Here is a 15,301-nt window from a genome sequence, read left to right as displayed (position 1 = left end):
GGGTTTCCAGAACTTCTGCTTCCCCACCCCACCTCCTTTCCTAGAATCGAATCTGTCGTAGGGGAGATTAGAGACCTGCTGAAGAAGCTGTTGGTGTAACCCGGGACCAGGCTTAAACCGCCCAGTTTGGGCCAAGGGGGTGGTTCGAAGAGTACTGCTTTTCAAAGCAGTACAAAAGATTTGTTTTGCTCTTATTCTTCACCTTCTAATAGAACCCTCACTTAAGCTTTTGATACAGTCATTGGAGCATAGCCAGCGGTACACACTTTAAGGCCGAAAGTGTTTTTTGGCGGTGAGGTTGCCTGTGGGCGTCGCAGGTAGTTGAACCGTATGGCCTTGGTCTGGCCCATTGAAGATTTTTCCTACTCACATGGTCTGTATCAAGAGACTCAGACCCGTCTTATCTTTATCTTTTTCTTTTTTAAAAAATGTTAATCAACTAAAGAAGTTGGCTTCCTCCAGCTGATCATAGTTTGGCTCCAATCCTGTTGTTTGAAATAAGTGTAACTGTCTTTGATTTGGTAGAAGTAGCCTTTTTTCCCTACAGCTTAGTGTTTGAAAGGAATATTTTTCTCCCCTTCGTAGGCTTACCGTTTGAAACTGTCCAGAAATTTTAGAGTAATGAGATTACACTCCGAGAGAGAAAGAGCCACGGATTGTTTTAAGAAATATCATGGGCTTCCCAGGTGCCTGGGAATGCAGGGGACACGGTTTGATCCTGGATGGGGAAGATCCCCTGGAGGAGGAAATGGCAACCCACTCCACTATTCTTGCCTGGGAAATCCCATGGGCAGAGGAGGCTGGCAGTCCATTGGGTCACAAAGAGTGGGACGTGACATAGCGACTAAACAACAACAGAAAGAGATGGCATCTTTGATAGTAGTTAGTTTTATATTGATCTTCTAGTGTTTGACTTACAAAAACAACTGTTCGATTTAGTTTAAACTTGGCTTTAAAAATAAATGTATGTGTATTAAACGCTATGCAACTTTATATCACTGTGCCTCCTGTGGCTAATACCTTTTTTTTCTTTTGATCAAAAGTGAAAACCATGTAATCAAATTATTGAATTTTATTTTCTAGCTACGGACAATAGTACATAAATTCCCTGGATACTTTTAACTTCACCAGAGATAGAAATGAAGCATGAAAATGTATTCCCAGGCAACACCTCTTACCATCTAATAATAAAAATACGATAAAAAGAAAATGTTCACCTGGCTGTCTTGAGGGAAAGGAAGGGATTGTGATAAATTCAAGACAACAGAGTACATTTTCAGGACACCACGAAGCTATTCCAGGCTCATGGGAAAACTGTTGAGGATAACAACCTTATGTACCTCTTAGCCCAGGACAATTGATAACTCTCTGCTTTGATTTCTCTATAACGGTAGACAAGTAGGAATTAGGAATGGACCATGGGTTACTACTTAGTTGGAGACAGAAGAAAGATAGTGCCCCAGGTGTTTATTTACAAGCGGACAAGTAGCCATGGGAGTGATTATTATCTCTATTCTCCTTTGGAAATACAGTCTGCCGTCCTTGGACAGGATAGTGTGTCTGTAGTAGACTTCTATTGGATTGGTGTCACAGACCTGCCCTTATCCTGTAAAATGCTCTTTTGAGAGTCAAAATGAGAGAGGGCAAAATAGATCGATGCTACCTTTGAGAGTCAAAATGGAGAGAGATCAAGGCTGTAAATTCCAGGTAAAGTAGGGTAACCTCATTTGGATATGCTTCTCTGAGAAGCTGAATTTGCACCCTGGAGGTCGGAATTTTTTTAAGGAAGAGTTACATTGGTGAAACTCTAAATCTTTGAGAAAGAGTTTTGTGCTTATTAGGAAAACACACTCCTTCCTCAAGATATCTTACTGCCACATAGTGAAAAATGTCATAAATAAAAAAACATTTACAGTGTCCATGATGTAAATTACTTCCCCTTCCATCTTTGTATGTTAGGTCTCCTGCTTTTAATCTCTGATAAACATCAGAATCACTTAGTGGATATTTGTTATAGATGCTCACCTCACCCTAAAACTACAAGTGGTTGAATTTAACAAGACCCCATGGGAAATACTGATGAACACCAGAGTTTGAAAATGCATTTTGTAGGAACTCAGCCTCATACTAACTTACTGTTCATAGGATGGTCCTGGATCAGTAGGACCAGCAGCATTAGCTTCACCTGACCAGCCGCACTGAACTGGAATCTGTATTTTAACAAGGTCCCCAGGTGGTCAGTATGCAAATGAAGCTTGAGCAGCACTGTAATTGTGTGATTGACTCTACTTTTGAGAGTCAAAATGGAGAGAGAGCAGCAATCTAGGGCTGTAAGTTCCAGTTAAAGTAGGGTAACCTCATTTAGATATTCTTTGAGAGGTTGAGTTTGCTCTCTGGGGGTTTGTTTAAGAAAGAGTTGTATTAGTGGATCTCTAAATCTTTGAGAATCCAGAGCTTTTCCTACTCTGAAAGGATTCTCTTCCCTCTTCTCTTCCCTGTACCACTGTAGGAACTCCTAGAGTAGATTGTAGATGTGAACCAGAAGAAAGACAGTTTCCTTTTGCCCCTGTACTGTTTTCACATGCAGTACAAAGTAAAAGTGTTTCCCTACTTGAAGGAGTGTATGTGTGTGTGTGTGTAGTATATATGCTATGAAAGATGGATGAAAGTTAGTAATGGTCTCTACCTGCAGTCCTCATCAGTAGCCTCTTGGGAATGACTTCTCTGCCTTCTGAGCCACTGCCATTTGGTGTTTGCCTCCTAGTTTTTCTTTGCATCACAGTTGTAATTCTTACTGTTACCTATAATTTCTTGACTTCAACCCAATTCAAAGAAAAAAATTCTAGGACCATCCCCGCCTCTCTAATATTATAAGTTCTTCAGCCACATCTTCTGGAATGGCAGTTCTCAAACATTTTCTTCTATGAGACGTTCATTAGTTAAATGCCTGAAACTCCTAAGTGTAAGTTTCAAATTACCAATCTGTTTCTCCCCTACTCAACATAATTTAAGTGCAGGTAATTTTCAGTCTATACTTTTGTTAAATTTGGGAGGACTTTAGTACTTTTATTATTCATTTGGCTACATGGCTCCAGGAGAAGGGAATGGCTACCCACTCCAATATTCTTGCCTGGAGAAGAATCCCATGGACAGAGAAGCCTAATGGACTACAGCCCGTGGAGTGCTGAAGAATCAGACAAGGCCAAATGACTTTCACTTTCGGAATCTTAGTTCCCCAACCAGGAAGAGAACTGCCCTTGTCGGTAGAGTCCTAACCACCGGACCACCAGGGAATTCTTGGTGCTTTTAAAATAACAAATCATTCCAACAGTCTTCGCAACTCTGCACAATAGCAAAACTCTGTGTAACTTGCTATGCAGTGGATGGATAATCACTATTTCAGGAAAACTTCTGAGAGTGCCTATGAATTAGGAAAGGACTCATCATCTGGGTAAAAGTGGCTATCCTAGCAAGCATAACTGATTGAAGAAAAGTGGTTACAGGTTACTGTGGGCCTGATTTCTATTATATGGTTTCATACAGGTATCTTCATTTTGGGGAATGCCCTACCAGTTAATTTTCATGTTCTGTGCTGTTAGTTTTGTGTGTGTGTGGTGGGGGGGTGGGTTTGTTTTTGGGGTTTTTTTTTTTTTTGATGAGGTGGGGATGCTGTTGGAGACAGGCAAAATGAAGGTGTGAACGTGTAGTTTTTTGCTTATTGAGGTTTTCCAGTAGTTGAGGATTAGGAGTTCTTGTTTTTCTAATTAGATAAGCCATGTTAACATCCTATCCTGATAAGGGCCTATCTGCTTACTGACTTGGGAGATTCCTTAGACTTATTTGAAAGAAGAGTGTTAGCTAGTCTGTTAGATAATGTGCCATTTAATTCCACTACTGGGAAATTTTAATTTCTCAATCCCTTGTTCTGTTTAACAGTTGTGAGCACCTGTGATGTGTTCAGTTCAGTCGCTTAGTTGTGTCCGACTCTTTGAGAGCCCACGCACTACTGCACACCAGGCTTCCCTGTCTGTCACCAACTCTCAGAGTCTGCTCAAACTTAGGTCCATTGAGTCGGTGATGCCATGCAACCATCTCCCACCCAACCATCTCATCTTCTGTCGTCCCCTTCTCCTCCTGCCTTCAATCTTTCCCAGCATCAGGGTCTTTCCAGTAAGTCGGTTCTTTGCATCAGGTGGCCAAAGTATTGAAGTTTCTGCTTCAGCATCAGTCCTTCCAATGAATATCCAGGACTAATTTCCTTTAGGATTGACTGATTTGATCTCTTTGCAGTCCTGTAATGTGTTGGATTGTTCTAAGTATGTTTTGGGTTGCTTGAATTAAAGGTACCTATTTAATACACTAGTAAGTTTGTCATTCAAAGACAGATTTTTATTCTGGTTTCTTTGGTTGACTTCTCACATATGGCCTTATTGTGTTAGAGCTGTGGATGGTGACAGATATTACATGCAAAGGGAAGAATGACTAGGGATTAAATTGGTTGTGTTTCCTGGGAAATGATGGTTCTGACCTTTAAGGAGTTTAGTGAAATGGCCAACTGAATTGTATAAAGAAACAAAATGGAGACTTAGTTTCCTAGGACTTCCATAACAAAGTGTCAAACCCTAGGTGGCTTAGGAGGGCAAATTTTGTCCCGCAGTTCTGTTAGCTGTAAACCCAGTCAACTTGTCAGCAGGACCATGCTGTACTCTAGGGGAGAATCCTCTCTTGCTTCCTTCAAACAGCTTCTTGATGTTTTGATAGCAATCCTTGGTGTTCTTGGCTTGTAGATACATCATTCCAGTCATGTTACTGTTTTCTCCCCATGTTTGTCTGTCCAAGTTTCAACTTCTTATAAGGACACTAATCATAATGGATTAGGGTCCACCCTTATCTAGTTTTAACTTGATGACCGCTGTTAAGATCCTATTTCCAGATAAATATGTTCACATTCTGAGTTACTTGGGTTTAGAACTTCTACATGTTTGGGAGGCGTTAGGGTGGGAATGGTGGATGCAATTCAGTCCTTTATAGAAACCTTGCCAAAATATGGATAAGTTATAAAATAATTTATTCACTAGTCATCCTGGAATACCTTGCATAATTCAACTTGATCACCTTTACAGAAAACTTTGAGCAGGTTGGAGTGCATGAGAAAGCATTGTAATCATTCCTGCTTGAATTTTTTTCTACTTGGTTTTTAAAGTTACTACTTCAGAAAGATAAAATGGTTAAGTAAATGTCTTTATGAACACCAAGTTATAAAACAATTCACTTTGAAAATTCACGTTTTGTTTCTTTTCTTTTCTTTTTTTTTTTTTGCACCACAGAGAATATAACCAGTGTTTTATAGTCATTTTAACTGGAGTATAATCTACAAATATGGAAGCACTATGTTATCACACTTGAAGCTAATATACCGTTGTAAAGCAACTATACATCAATCTAAAGGTGTATATTTCAAATGCGGCTAAGTTTCTGGTCAGAAAATAGCACCTCCTTGTACTCTTCCAGCCTCTGTCCTTTATAAATGAGGACTGATCATTCTTCATGGACCTGCCACGCCTTTTCCCCAAACTCTCGCCTTCATCTTGAGTTTATTGACTTGACAATCGGCTGTCTCTGCTCTTTCCTTAGCTTCATTCAATTCGTGTTGCTGCTTCTTATACTTGGAAAGGTATTGACTAACTTCTGCTTCCACTGCCTCTTGTAGTGGATTCATTAAAATACATAAAACTTGTTGAAGATGAGTTTTTCTGCTTAGATGATGAGATCACAGCAGCAATGATGATATTTGGTTTCAGTAGCTGTCAGTTTTCCCTATAGTTGACATAGAATGATTCCTAAGAGTTTATTGAGGCTCTGAGAAGATGCTTCCCAGGTGGCACAGTGGTAAAGAATTTGCCTGCCAGTGCAGGAGACACAGGAGATGTGGATTCAATCCCTGGGTTGGGAAGATCCCCTGGAATAGGAAATGGCAATCCAGTCCACTATTCTTGCCTGGAAAATTCCATGGACAAAGGGACCTGGCAGGTACATGGAGTCGCAAAGAGTCGGACATGACTGACTGCACACAGACAAACTGAGAAGATGCTGACATCAGAGGCCATAGGAATGGCTTCAAGATCACTAAATTGTAATGCTGGGAATTTTATATTAATAATTTGACTAGGGTATTTGGGTAACTAAGAATGTAAAAAGATCGAGTTTTGAGAGAAGCATTTTAATCTTTTTCTGTCCTTTTTTTTTTCCAGTTGGAAAATGGATATACTTTATTTGACTATGATGTTGGACTTAATGATATAATTCAGCTACTAGTTCGCCCAGACCCCGACCTTCCTAGCACATCAAAACAGACTGATGTACAGGCCAAACCCTGTTCTAATAGTCCACCTAAAGTAAAGAAAACCCCAAGGGTGGGACCTTCCAGTCAGCCATCTACATCAACTCGTGATTTTCTTATTGATCCTGGCATTGGACTATATAAGGTATGTTGTCTTCCTCAGACTTCTAGTTAATTGTGAGAATATAGATGTCTTCTCTTCAGGATGTTGTGAATAAGTAAACATTGATTGCCATTTGAAAGTAGAGATTGGGGTTGTTAATGTTTTAACTTTTAAAAGTAATGTTGAAAAAACAGTGAAAGTTGTGTAGACAGACTATACTCAGTGGTTCAGAGCATAAAAGCAAACACCTGTGTAATTCCACCAAGGTTAAGTAGTTGCTTTCTGAAGCCTCTTGTATGCCCCTACCAGAGTACATCTCACTCTCTCCCCCTCAGAAGTAAACTACTTGTTCTGACGTCCATGATCGTTTCATTTTTCTTTAGTGTTACTAGTTATGTATCTCTAAACAACATTTTGTTTTGCCTATATTTGAAATTTTTCACATGTGGCTATATTTTTTCACTGTATTATTCCATTTTATTAACATGCCATAATACATTTATCTAACACATGATGAATAGATATTTGGGTTGTTTCCAGTTTTAGCTGTTATAAACAGTGCTGTTTTGAGCCAACTGTGTGTATCTTGGTACACATGTTCAAGAATTTCTTTAGGAATTTTTCCCTAGAAATAAAAGTACTCATGGAATTTCAGTGGAAACCATATCTGTAGACCAGCTTGAGGAATTGACGTCTTTACGATGTTGAGTCCTTCATTATTGAAATGATAGATGTCTCCATTAATTTAGATCTTTGACATCTTTCTCAATTACTTTCCTCTTTACATACCTTTGATTTATTTCTAGTAGCTTTGTTTTTGATGCTATTATAAATTGTTACCTTCTAAAATTTGTTTGTTTGCTATATAGAAATGTGACTGATTTATTGACCTTTGTTATCTAGTAACTTCTTCAAATTCTAATAAATTTTGTAGAAATAACTGACACTTTTGCCTCATCTTTATCCTTATATTTTTTCATAATTCTTAATGGTAAGAATTAAAGGTAAACTGGGACCCAAACTTAATTTTTCAGAGCTTTTTCAAGACTAAAAATTAAAGATTGGTAGACAAAATGAATTACTTAAGAAATGCAAATTGAGATCTGTGAAAAAAGTGCAAACATCCTTAAAAACAGGAAGAATCAAAACTGGTGAAGAGGTGTATCAAAGCACCTGGTCTGGCTACACTACACTGAATTGCTTTAAACCCATAAAGAATAATAATGATATCTAAATTGAGCCACAAGATTTTAAAAAAGGAAAGCTTTCATTTGTTCTATAAATTTAGTATAACACTGATACTGAAAACATTATTATAAAAGCACATTAGTATCACTACATATTGATGTAAAATCTAAGTTACAGTTTGCAAATAAAATAATAACTATATATTAGAGGAACATACATTGACCAAGTGTGGTTTGTCAGGAAGTGGGATAGTTTATTGTTAGGAAACATCTTAATATAATTCATCATATTAATATAACCAAAGAAAACAAATGATCTAATCTGTATTCTGCATCTAAATAAAAATTTGAATTTATTTCTGATTAAAAAAAAAAATCCTTGCTAAGAGGAACAGATGGAATAGATGAATATTTTAAACCATACCCAGCATCATGCTTAATGGTGGGGAAAAGCCACAAGCATTCCCATTAAAGACAGAACCAGACAAAGAAACCTGTTAATGCTATTGTTTAACATCTTTCTAGAAGTTCTAGATAATACAGATAAGCAAAAAAGAAAATATTGTAAATCTTGGAGAAGGCAGTCAATACTTAGGAATTACCTGGTAAGCTGAGAAAATATATGAGAGCATTATGAGCCATCAGCAAAGTGGCTGTTTAAATATCAATGGCTTTCCTTACTATGGTCATGTAATAAAAGAAAAAAAAATTATAGTAACAAAGCAGAAGTCTGGGAATAAACTTACATGATATATACAAAACATATAAATTAGTGCCTTATATAATGCCTACATTTCAGATCGAATTGTTAATATTGAAAGCGCACTTGCCAAATTGTCTATTTCACTCATTGGTTTCATCTCTCTTTCAGTTACCAAAACTTTCTACTTGATGATTTTTCACATTATTTTAAGAATAAAGTTGTTATTTTAGAACAGTTTTAGATTTACAGCATGGTAGGGAAGATACTGCAGAGTTCCCATATATCCCACACCCAGTTTGCCCTGTTAGCATCTTATATTAGTGTGGCACATTTGTTACAATTAATGAACCGTATCTCCTTAGCATTTATCTAGTGTCTTTTATGTTCCAGAATCCCATCTAGGTTACCACATTACATTTACATTAGTTTTATACTAAACAGTAGTCTCCTAAGGCTCCTCTTGGCTGTGGCAGTTTCTCAGACTTTTGTTTTGATGACTTTGACAGTTTTGAGGTGTATTGGTCAGGTAGTTGTAAAATGCAACATTAGAATATGTTTTCTTCATCTTTAGACTGAATTTACATACTTGGGGAGGAAGAACACAGAGGTAAAGTGCTATTTTCAATGACGTGTCTAGGGCACTATACCGTTGACATTCTATTTTGTCATTATTTAAGTTTTAAATGAATAGTAACTTACCATTGTGAACCTTAATCATCTGGCTAAGATAGTATTTGTCAAGTTTCTTCACTGTCAGGTTACTCCCATCCCCTTTTGCATACTGTATTCTTTGAGATTAAGTCACTATATGTAGCCAACTCTTAACACATTACTGACTAGGGGATTTTTGCAGCAACTAAGGCCTGTGTGGCCGGCAATTTGTTATGCAAGTGAATATTGAAACATCCCTGCTGTGATCAGTAACCGTTCAGGTAACAAAAAACATATTCTGCATCTGTGTTTAATAAGTTGTTAAGGAATGGAGAGTTAAGACTCTCCGTAGTTAAGGTCGATTATCTACAAAAGTTATTAGGAATTCTTCTATGTGGGAGACTTGTCTCTTTTTCATTTTTTTCAGTCATATATTTACACTAGTATGTATATTTTTTCTCCTGTGTCCTTTCCATATGCCCCCATTTGGGGTTTCTTTTATTTTTGTTTTGTTAAAGCCTTTCTTTCTGGCACTAGAAGGTGCCCCGGGCTCATCTTGTATGTTTTCTGCCCCAGTCCTGCAGTCAACCATTTCTCTAAGGAGACTTAATTCCTTTAATTGGAGTATGATATTGGAAGCTAATACTTAGGCTTTAGATATGCTCCTTGCTTCTGGCATGTCCTTATTTTTAGGGCCCTCAGCTGACAGCAAGGAAGTACATGTGTGTATGTGTAATAACTTCTGTATATCCACATATCTATAAATATTTATGTAACCATCTTTGTATATATTATGCTTACATCATTACATTTTAACTTTTTGTAATGTAATGTGACAGTTTAGAAGCTGCTATGTTTGACCTGGTTTGTTTTGGGCCATGTAAGTATAAATGTGTTTTCATAGAAGGACCAGCTTATATATCTGCAGGTCTGAGATTAATCAAAGTTAAACTGTTATGGTCAATTTAAATTCTCTGTTTAGCACACTTCTCAATACCCAACTGTGTCCCTTCCCCCAATCTAATTTAGAAGAGCATCATGAGAAACTACTACTCTTGGCAGATCTTTGTGTTTTATTTTCAGTGTTAGCACTTTGCTGTCAACTACTCCAAGTACTTGTTTTTTTAAAACATCTCTTATATTTCATATTAGTACATAGCATAGATGTTAAGGACTTGAGCTTTCAACTTTCATCAGACTTGGTTTCAGATTTCAACTGGGCCATATTCTGAGTTGGACAAATTTGGCAAGTAAGTACATTGTCTCCCTTTCCTCATTTAGAAATACACCTGGGATCAGGCACTTAAACTCTCAAAGGCTAGTTATTTGTAAAGTAATATGTTTAGTCAAAGCCACATTTAACCTTCCTTGTTAGTTAAAGAGTGCCAGTACAGATTTACTTGGTTTTTTGGATGAAGCTCAGTAATTATTATAGGTATTTGAAATTTTGACTAGTGACTTTCATATAAAAGGAATTATTTCTGGATAATTCAGTCATTGAATATGAAGATGTTTAGTATGTATTTGTACTAGGTACTAGAAATGATGGGTAAGCAGATGATATTGCCGTTGCATGGAATTCATGGAATTATACTAGATCTTAACTTCTTTTTGGGCTAGTCTGAAAATGCTTAGAGGCTGCTACTTTTGATTTATTTTAAGTTTGCTTTGAATTTTGTCTGTTTTCCTTAGAGCAAGTCTCTGAATAGTAAGTATATCAAAATTTCATTGTTGTGTCTGAATTATTTAAAATTTAGGAAATTTTTTTTTTCTCTTTTCATGAATTCTTACCTATGTAATTTTTGGTTTATAAAGATTTGCTTTATGGATGAGCAAACAGATTTAGGGGCTTTCCCTTTTGCCTAAAAATATTTTTGGACCTCACGATTAGCAGGCACAAAAAGTATATTAAATATTTTCAGGTAAGCATACATAAAACAGACTATAACATTTAAACCTTAATATGCAATTTTAATTTGAAGTTATTATCCAATATCAGTTTTGTTTTGCCTTATTTGGTAACTTTGAGCAGTATCTGGTCAGTTGTAGCTATCTTTTCATGTGTAGTAAGAAACTAGATATCACTCGTGTTTGAAGAGCCTTTGGAAAGTAGTGCAGAGGGCGGGGGTCCTTTTATTCCCATTGTACAACACATTGAATTACTGACTCTAGGAAGTAGTTTATTTTCTGAAACCAGGTGGACTTCTGATGCCTAAATTGGTGTTCTGGTTTTTGTGGAAGCTTTGTATGACTCACATCAGGTCTTGCTGTTGAAACGACTCATTATGGCTTAAATAATGACTGTTTAGCATGCTGATAGTAAGCTTTTGGGGTTTACCTAAGTGTGTGGCACTATTAAACTTTTTTATGTGTCTATGCTCATTTTAGCAAATAAAGGAAAAGGAAAATTATCAGTAATTACTAAGTAAACATCGTGGATTTCTTAGTATTTCCTGTCTTTTGTCTAAAGTACTATGCTGCTTTTTTAAATCTTTTTGGTCATGAAATGTAATAGACAATACAAATATAAGTAACACTTAACAACCTATTATAAAGTCATTGTCCATAAATACCACTCAGATTAAGCAATAGAATAATAGTACCCCAGGAACTTCTCATGTGCCCGCTCTTGATTAAACTCCCTCCCTAGTTACCACTACTACCCAAACTTCTATGGTAATCATTTCTTTGCTTTTTATTAACTTTATCCTATTATTACCATTAAACAACCTGATAATAGCTTTTAACCTGTCTCCATCCCTGATTTTTCTCCATCTGAATTTTATGTAAATAGAACCATATTGTATTTTGATTTGTAACTCTGAAGAAACATGGTGTAAAGAGGAATCCTGTTCAGAGTTAGAGAAACCTTTGTTACCTCCCATTCCTAACTGTATTGGAGAAGGAAATGGTAACCCACTCCAGGATTCTTGCCTGGAAAATCCCTTGGACAGAGAAGCCTGGCAGGCTTTAGTCCATGGGGTGGCAAAGAGTCAGACATGACTGAAGCAACTTCACTTCACTTCTAGCTGTATATCTCCTGAGGGCAAGTGTTTTTCACTTCTGAACCTAATTAGGAAATAAGAATGACTTTGTATTGTAATTTTTAAAGGAGGTAATGTATATAGCATTAAATAGCTAATGTATTTCCTAAGCATGGTATAATAAGACTGAACTATGAGCTTTAATAAGTCTTAACTTTGAACATATATTGATAATTAGTGGAAGGAGAGTTTTTTCGTTTGTTGCTACTGTATGGTTGCTAAGTTAGCACGTTATACAAATTGTCACCTAATCTCAATACACTGCAAAGTATGTTACTTTGTAAAAGAAGCTGAGGTTGGAACAGGTTAAGGAATTTGTTCAAGGTTACATTTACTAGGTGATAAGCAAGGACTTAAACCTGGGTTTATGTGCAGAGCTTGTATGTTTTCCACAGAATATACAAAACTATAGCTCACTATGGTAAATCCTCAAGTATTTGCTGTTGGTGCTATTTTATTTTTTAATAATTTTTCCCTTCCTCTCATGTGTGGAGCTTTTGTTTGGGGTTTTTTTTTTTTTTTAAATCAAATACTTCGACATGAAAGACTCTTTTCTAAATATGGCTATCTGTATATCTCAAAGATAGTAGGAGTTTGGTTCCAAATGACTGCAAAAAAGAGAATACCTCACTAAAGCAAGTAACACAAGTTTTTGGTTTTCCAGTACATAAGAAAATTACATTTACACTATTCTGTAGTCTGTTAAGTGTACAATAGTATAATTTCTTTAAAAAAGTTCATACCTTAATATAAAAATGCTTTATTGCTAAAAAAAAAAAAAAATAGCCATCATCTGAGCCTTCAGTAAGTCATGATGTTTTTGCAGGTAGAGGGTCTTGTGTCCATGTTAATGGCTGCTGACTGATTAAGGTGGTCATGGCCGTGGCAGTTTCTTAAATAAGACAGCAATGAAGTTTGGCCACATTGATTGACTTTTCCTCTGACAAACAAGTTTTCTGTAGCATATAAGGCTTTGAATAGCATTTTACCCACTTTTTTCAAAATTGGAATTAACCCCCTCAAACCCTGCCACTGCTTTATCAACTCAGTTTTATAGTATTCTAAATCCTTTGTCATTTCAACAGTGTTCACCACATCTTCACCAGGAATAGATTCCATCTCAAGACACCACTTTCTTTGTTCATTAATAAGGAGCAACCCCTTATCTATTTGCTTCACTGTGGGATTATAGCAGTTCACCCACATCCTCAGGATCCATTTCTAATTCTAGTTCTCTTGCTATTTCCATCACATCTGCAGTTACTCCCTCTACTGAAGTCCTGAACTCCTCCAAGTTCAGCCATGAGGGTTGGAATCAACTTTTTCTAAATCCTGTTAATGTTGATAGATTGGCCTCTTCCCATAAATTGCAAATGTCCTTAATGGCATCTAGAATGGTCAGTCCTTCCCAGAAGGTTTTCAGTTAACTTTGCTGAGATGCATAGATGGAATCACTATGGTAGTTATATCCTTACATAATGTATAGCAATGTGCAGTAATAAGAACATAAGCTTTAAGTTTAAGGTGTCTTCAGATCCTAGTTTTGCATTTTATTAACTTCCATTTGGAGCAGGTTAACTTGTCCAAGCTTTTGTTTCCTTATCCTGTAAAATACGATTTATTAAGATTGTTAAACCTAACTGAAGTAGCCTTGCATAATATCTAGTATATAGGTATTAACTTTTACTATATACTCACCCCCACCCCACCCTATATGATACCTTAAAGTGATCTTAGACTCTCAGAAAAAGCTAGCTTGATTAGGTGATGATCTTGTATTAGTCATGTCATTTTTTTGTTTTTAAAGACTTGAAGTTGAAGGAACTTCTCTTGATTATTGCTCCTGAAAGAGCCTTAACCTCTAGACCAATTCCTTTAGCTTTTTTGATGACATAATTTTTTTTTTTTGATGACATAATTTTTTAGAAAACCAGCTTCTTTAGGTAAATCTAAATTTCTCTGGTGTACCTGTTTTCTGACACCTTGTTTTATACCTTTTGTTAGATTGTATGATTTAGTTCTGGATCATCCACTAGAGTTGACTACATATATTTTGCATCTTTATTGCTCTTTTCTCTTTATATTTGTCCTTTGAGGTAGTAAATAATGCATTTGCTAGTGAATTACTGTTGGTGAAACTTAACCCCATTTTGTATAGGTAGGTTCATTAAATTCTTTCCTTTATACATGTGCACAAGTCCCTCTTTTGTTTTTTGCTTAATACACTGTTTTCCGGTTGGTCTGACTGTAAGTTATCTGAAGGATTCTGAAGAAATTAATGGAACAAATTAGTTTCACAGTCACAATACTCTAAAGTTCTGGCTTTTTGTTAGTGACATTCTTAATGAATAACATGCCAGGATGACTCTTGGGTACACAAGAATTCTATTTTAAAAGTCTAATATAGATAAGGATAAGGAATAGTTAAAGAAAATACCTATTTCACTGAAGGATATTGGGAGGAAAGTTAATTTTCATATTAGTAACTAACAGATTTGACAGTACAATCCAAAAGAATAGTTTTTGTTCTAATCTTTGAAATTACTTTAAACTTTTGTATCTGCAAATATTAACTGTGATAACTCTCAAAATAACTTGAGTTATATTAAGGTTTTTGAAGCAATAGATGAAGTTACGCTTCATTAACTGATTTTAAACTTTTTTAGGTAAATGAATTGGTGGATGCCAGAGATGTCGCCCTTGGTGCTTGGTTTGAAGCACGTATACGTAGTGTTACTAGAGCTTCTGATGGACACTCACGTGGCAAAACTCCACTGAAGAATGGCAGTTCTTGTAAAAGGACTAATGGAAGTGTAAATCATAATTCCAAAGAGAACACAAAAAAATTGGACAATGTACCCTCTACATCTAATTCAGATTCTGTTGCTGCTGATGAAGACGTTATTTATCATATCGAGTATGATGAGTAAGTGCTCATGATATTGAGGACTTCATTCATGTTTTTGTTTGCAGAAGCAAAATCTCCCATTTCAAGATTGTTTTCAAATAAGTCTTTCTGAAGAGATCATCTAGGAGTCATGTTTGGTCTAGTACCATTTGTTCTGTTTCTGTTCAGTGGTTATAATATAATAAGAGCTCCTTAACATTCAGCATTTGGCTCATAAGTAGTTTGTTTTTGGTATCCTAATACCTGGCTTAATTTAACATGTAAGGTTTCTCTCTCTGGTCCTCTGGTATGTTAGGGCTTTTGCTATGCATTTTAAGAATATTTTAGAAAATATATAATAACATGGAATGTAATAGTCTTTAGAA

The 15,301-nt window shown here is 36.2% G+C and overlaps 1 protein-coding gene across 1 annotated transcript in view; it reads left to right on the top strand.

The window, feature by feature from the left end:
• The window catches only part of UHRF2 (ubiquitin like with PHD and ring finger domains 2), a 71,305-nt gene that overhangs the window by 986 nt on the left and 55,018 nt on the right, over positions 1–15,301 (top strand). Inside the window, exons 2-3 of the mRNA XM_065907762.1 lie at positions 6,252–6,485; positions 14,695–14,954. Of these exons, the coding sequence (XP_065763834.1) occupies positions 6,252–6,485; positions 14,695–14,954 (494 nt within the window). The remainder of the gene's footprint in view (positions 1–6,251; positions 6,486–14,694; positions 14,955–15,301) is intronic.

Source organism: Muntiacus reevesi, chromosome 17, assembly GCF_963930625.1.
Source record: "Muntiacus reevesi chromosome 17, mMunRee1.1, whole genome shotgun sequence".
NCBI classification, from domain to species: domain Eukaryota; kingdom Metazoa; phylum Chordata; class Mammalia; order Artiodactyla; family Cervidae; genus Muntiacus; species Muntiacus reevesi.
This window is presented reverse-complemented; position numbering and strand designations above follow the sequence as displayed.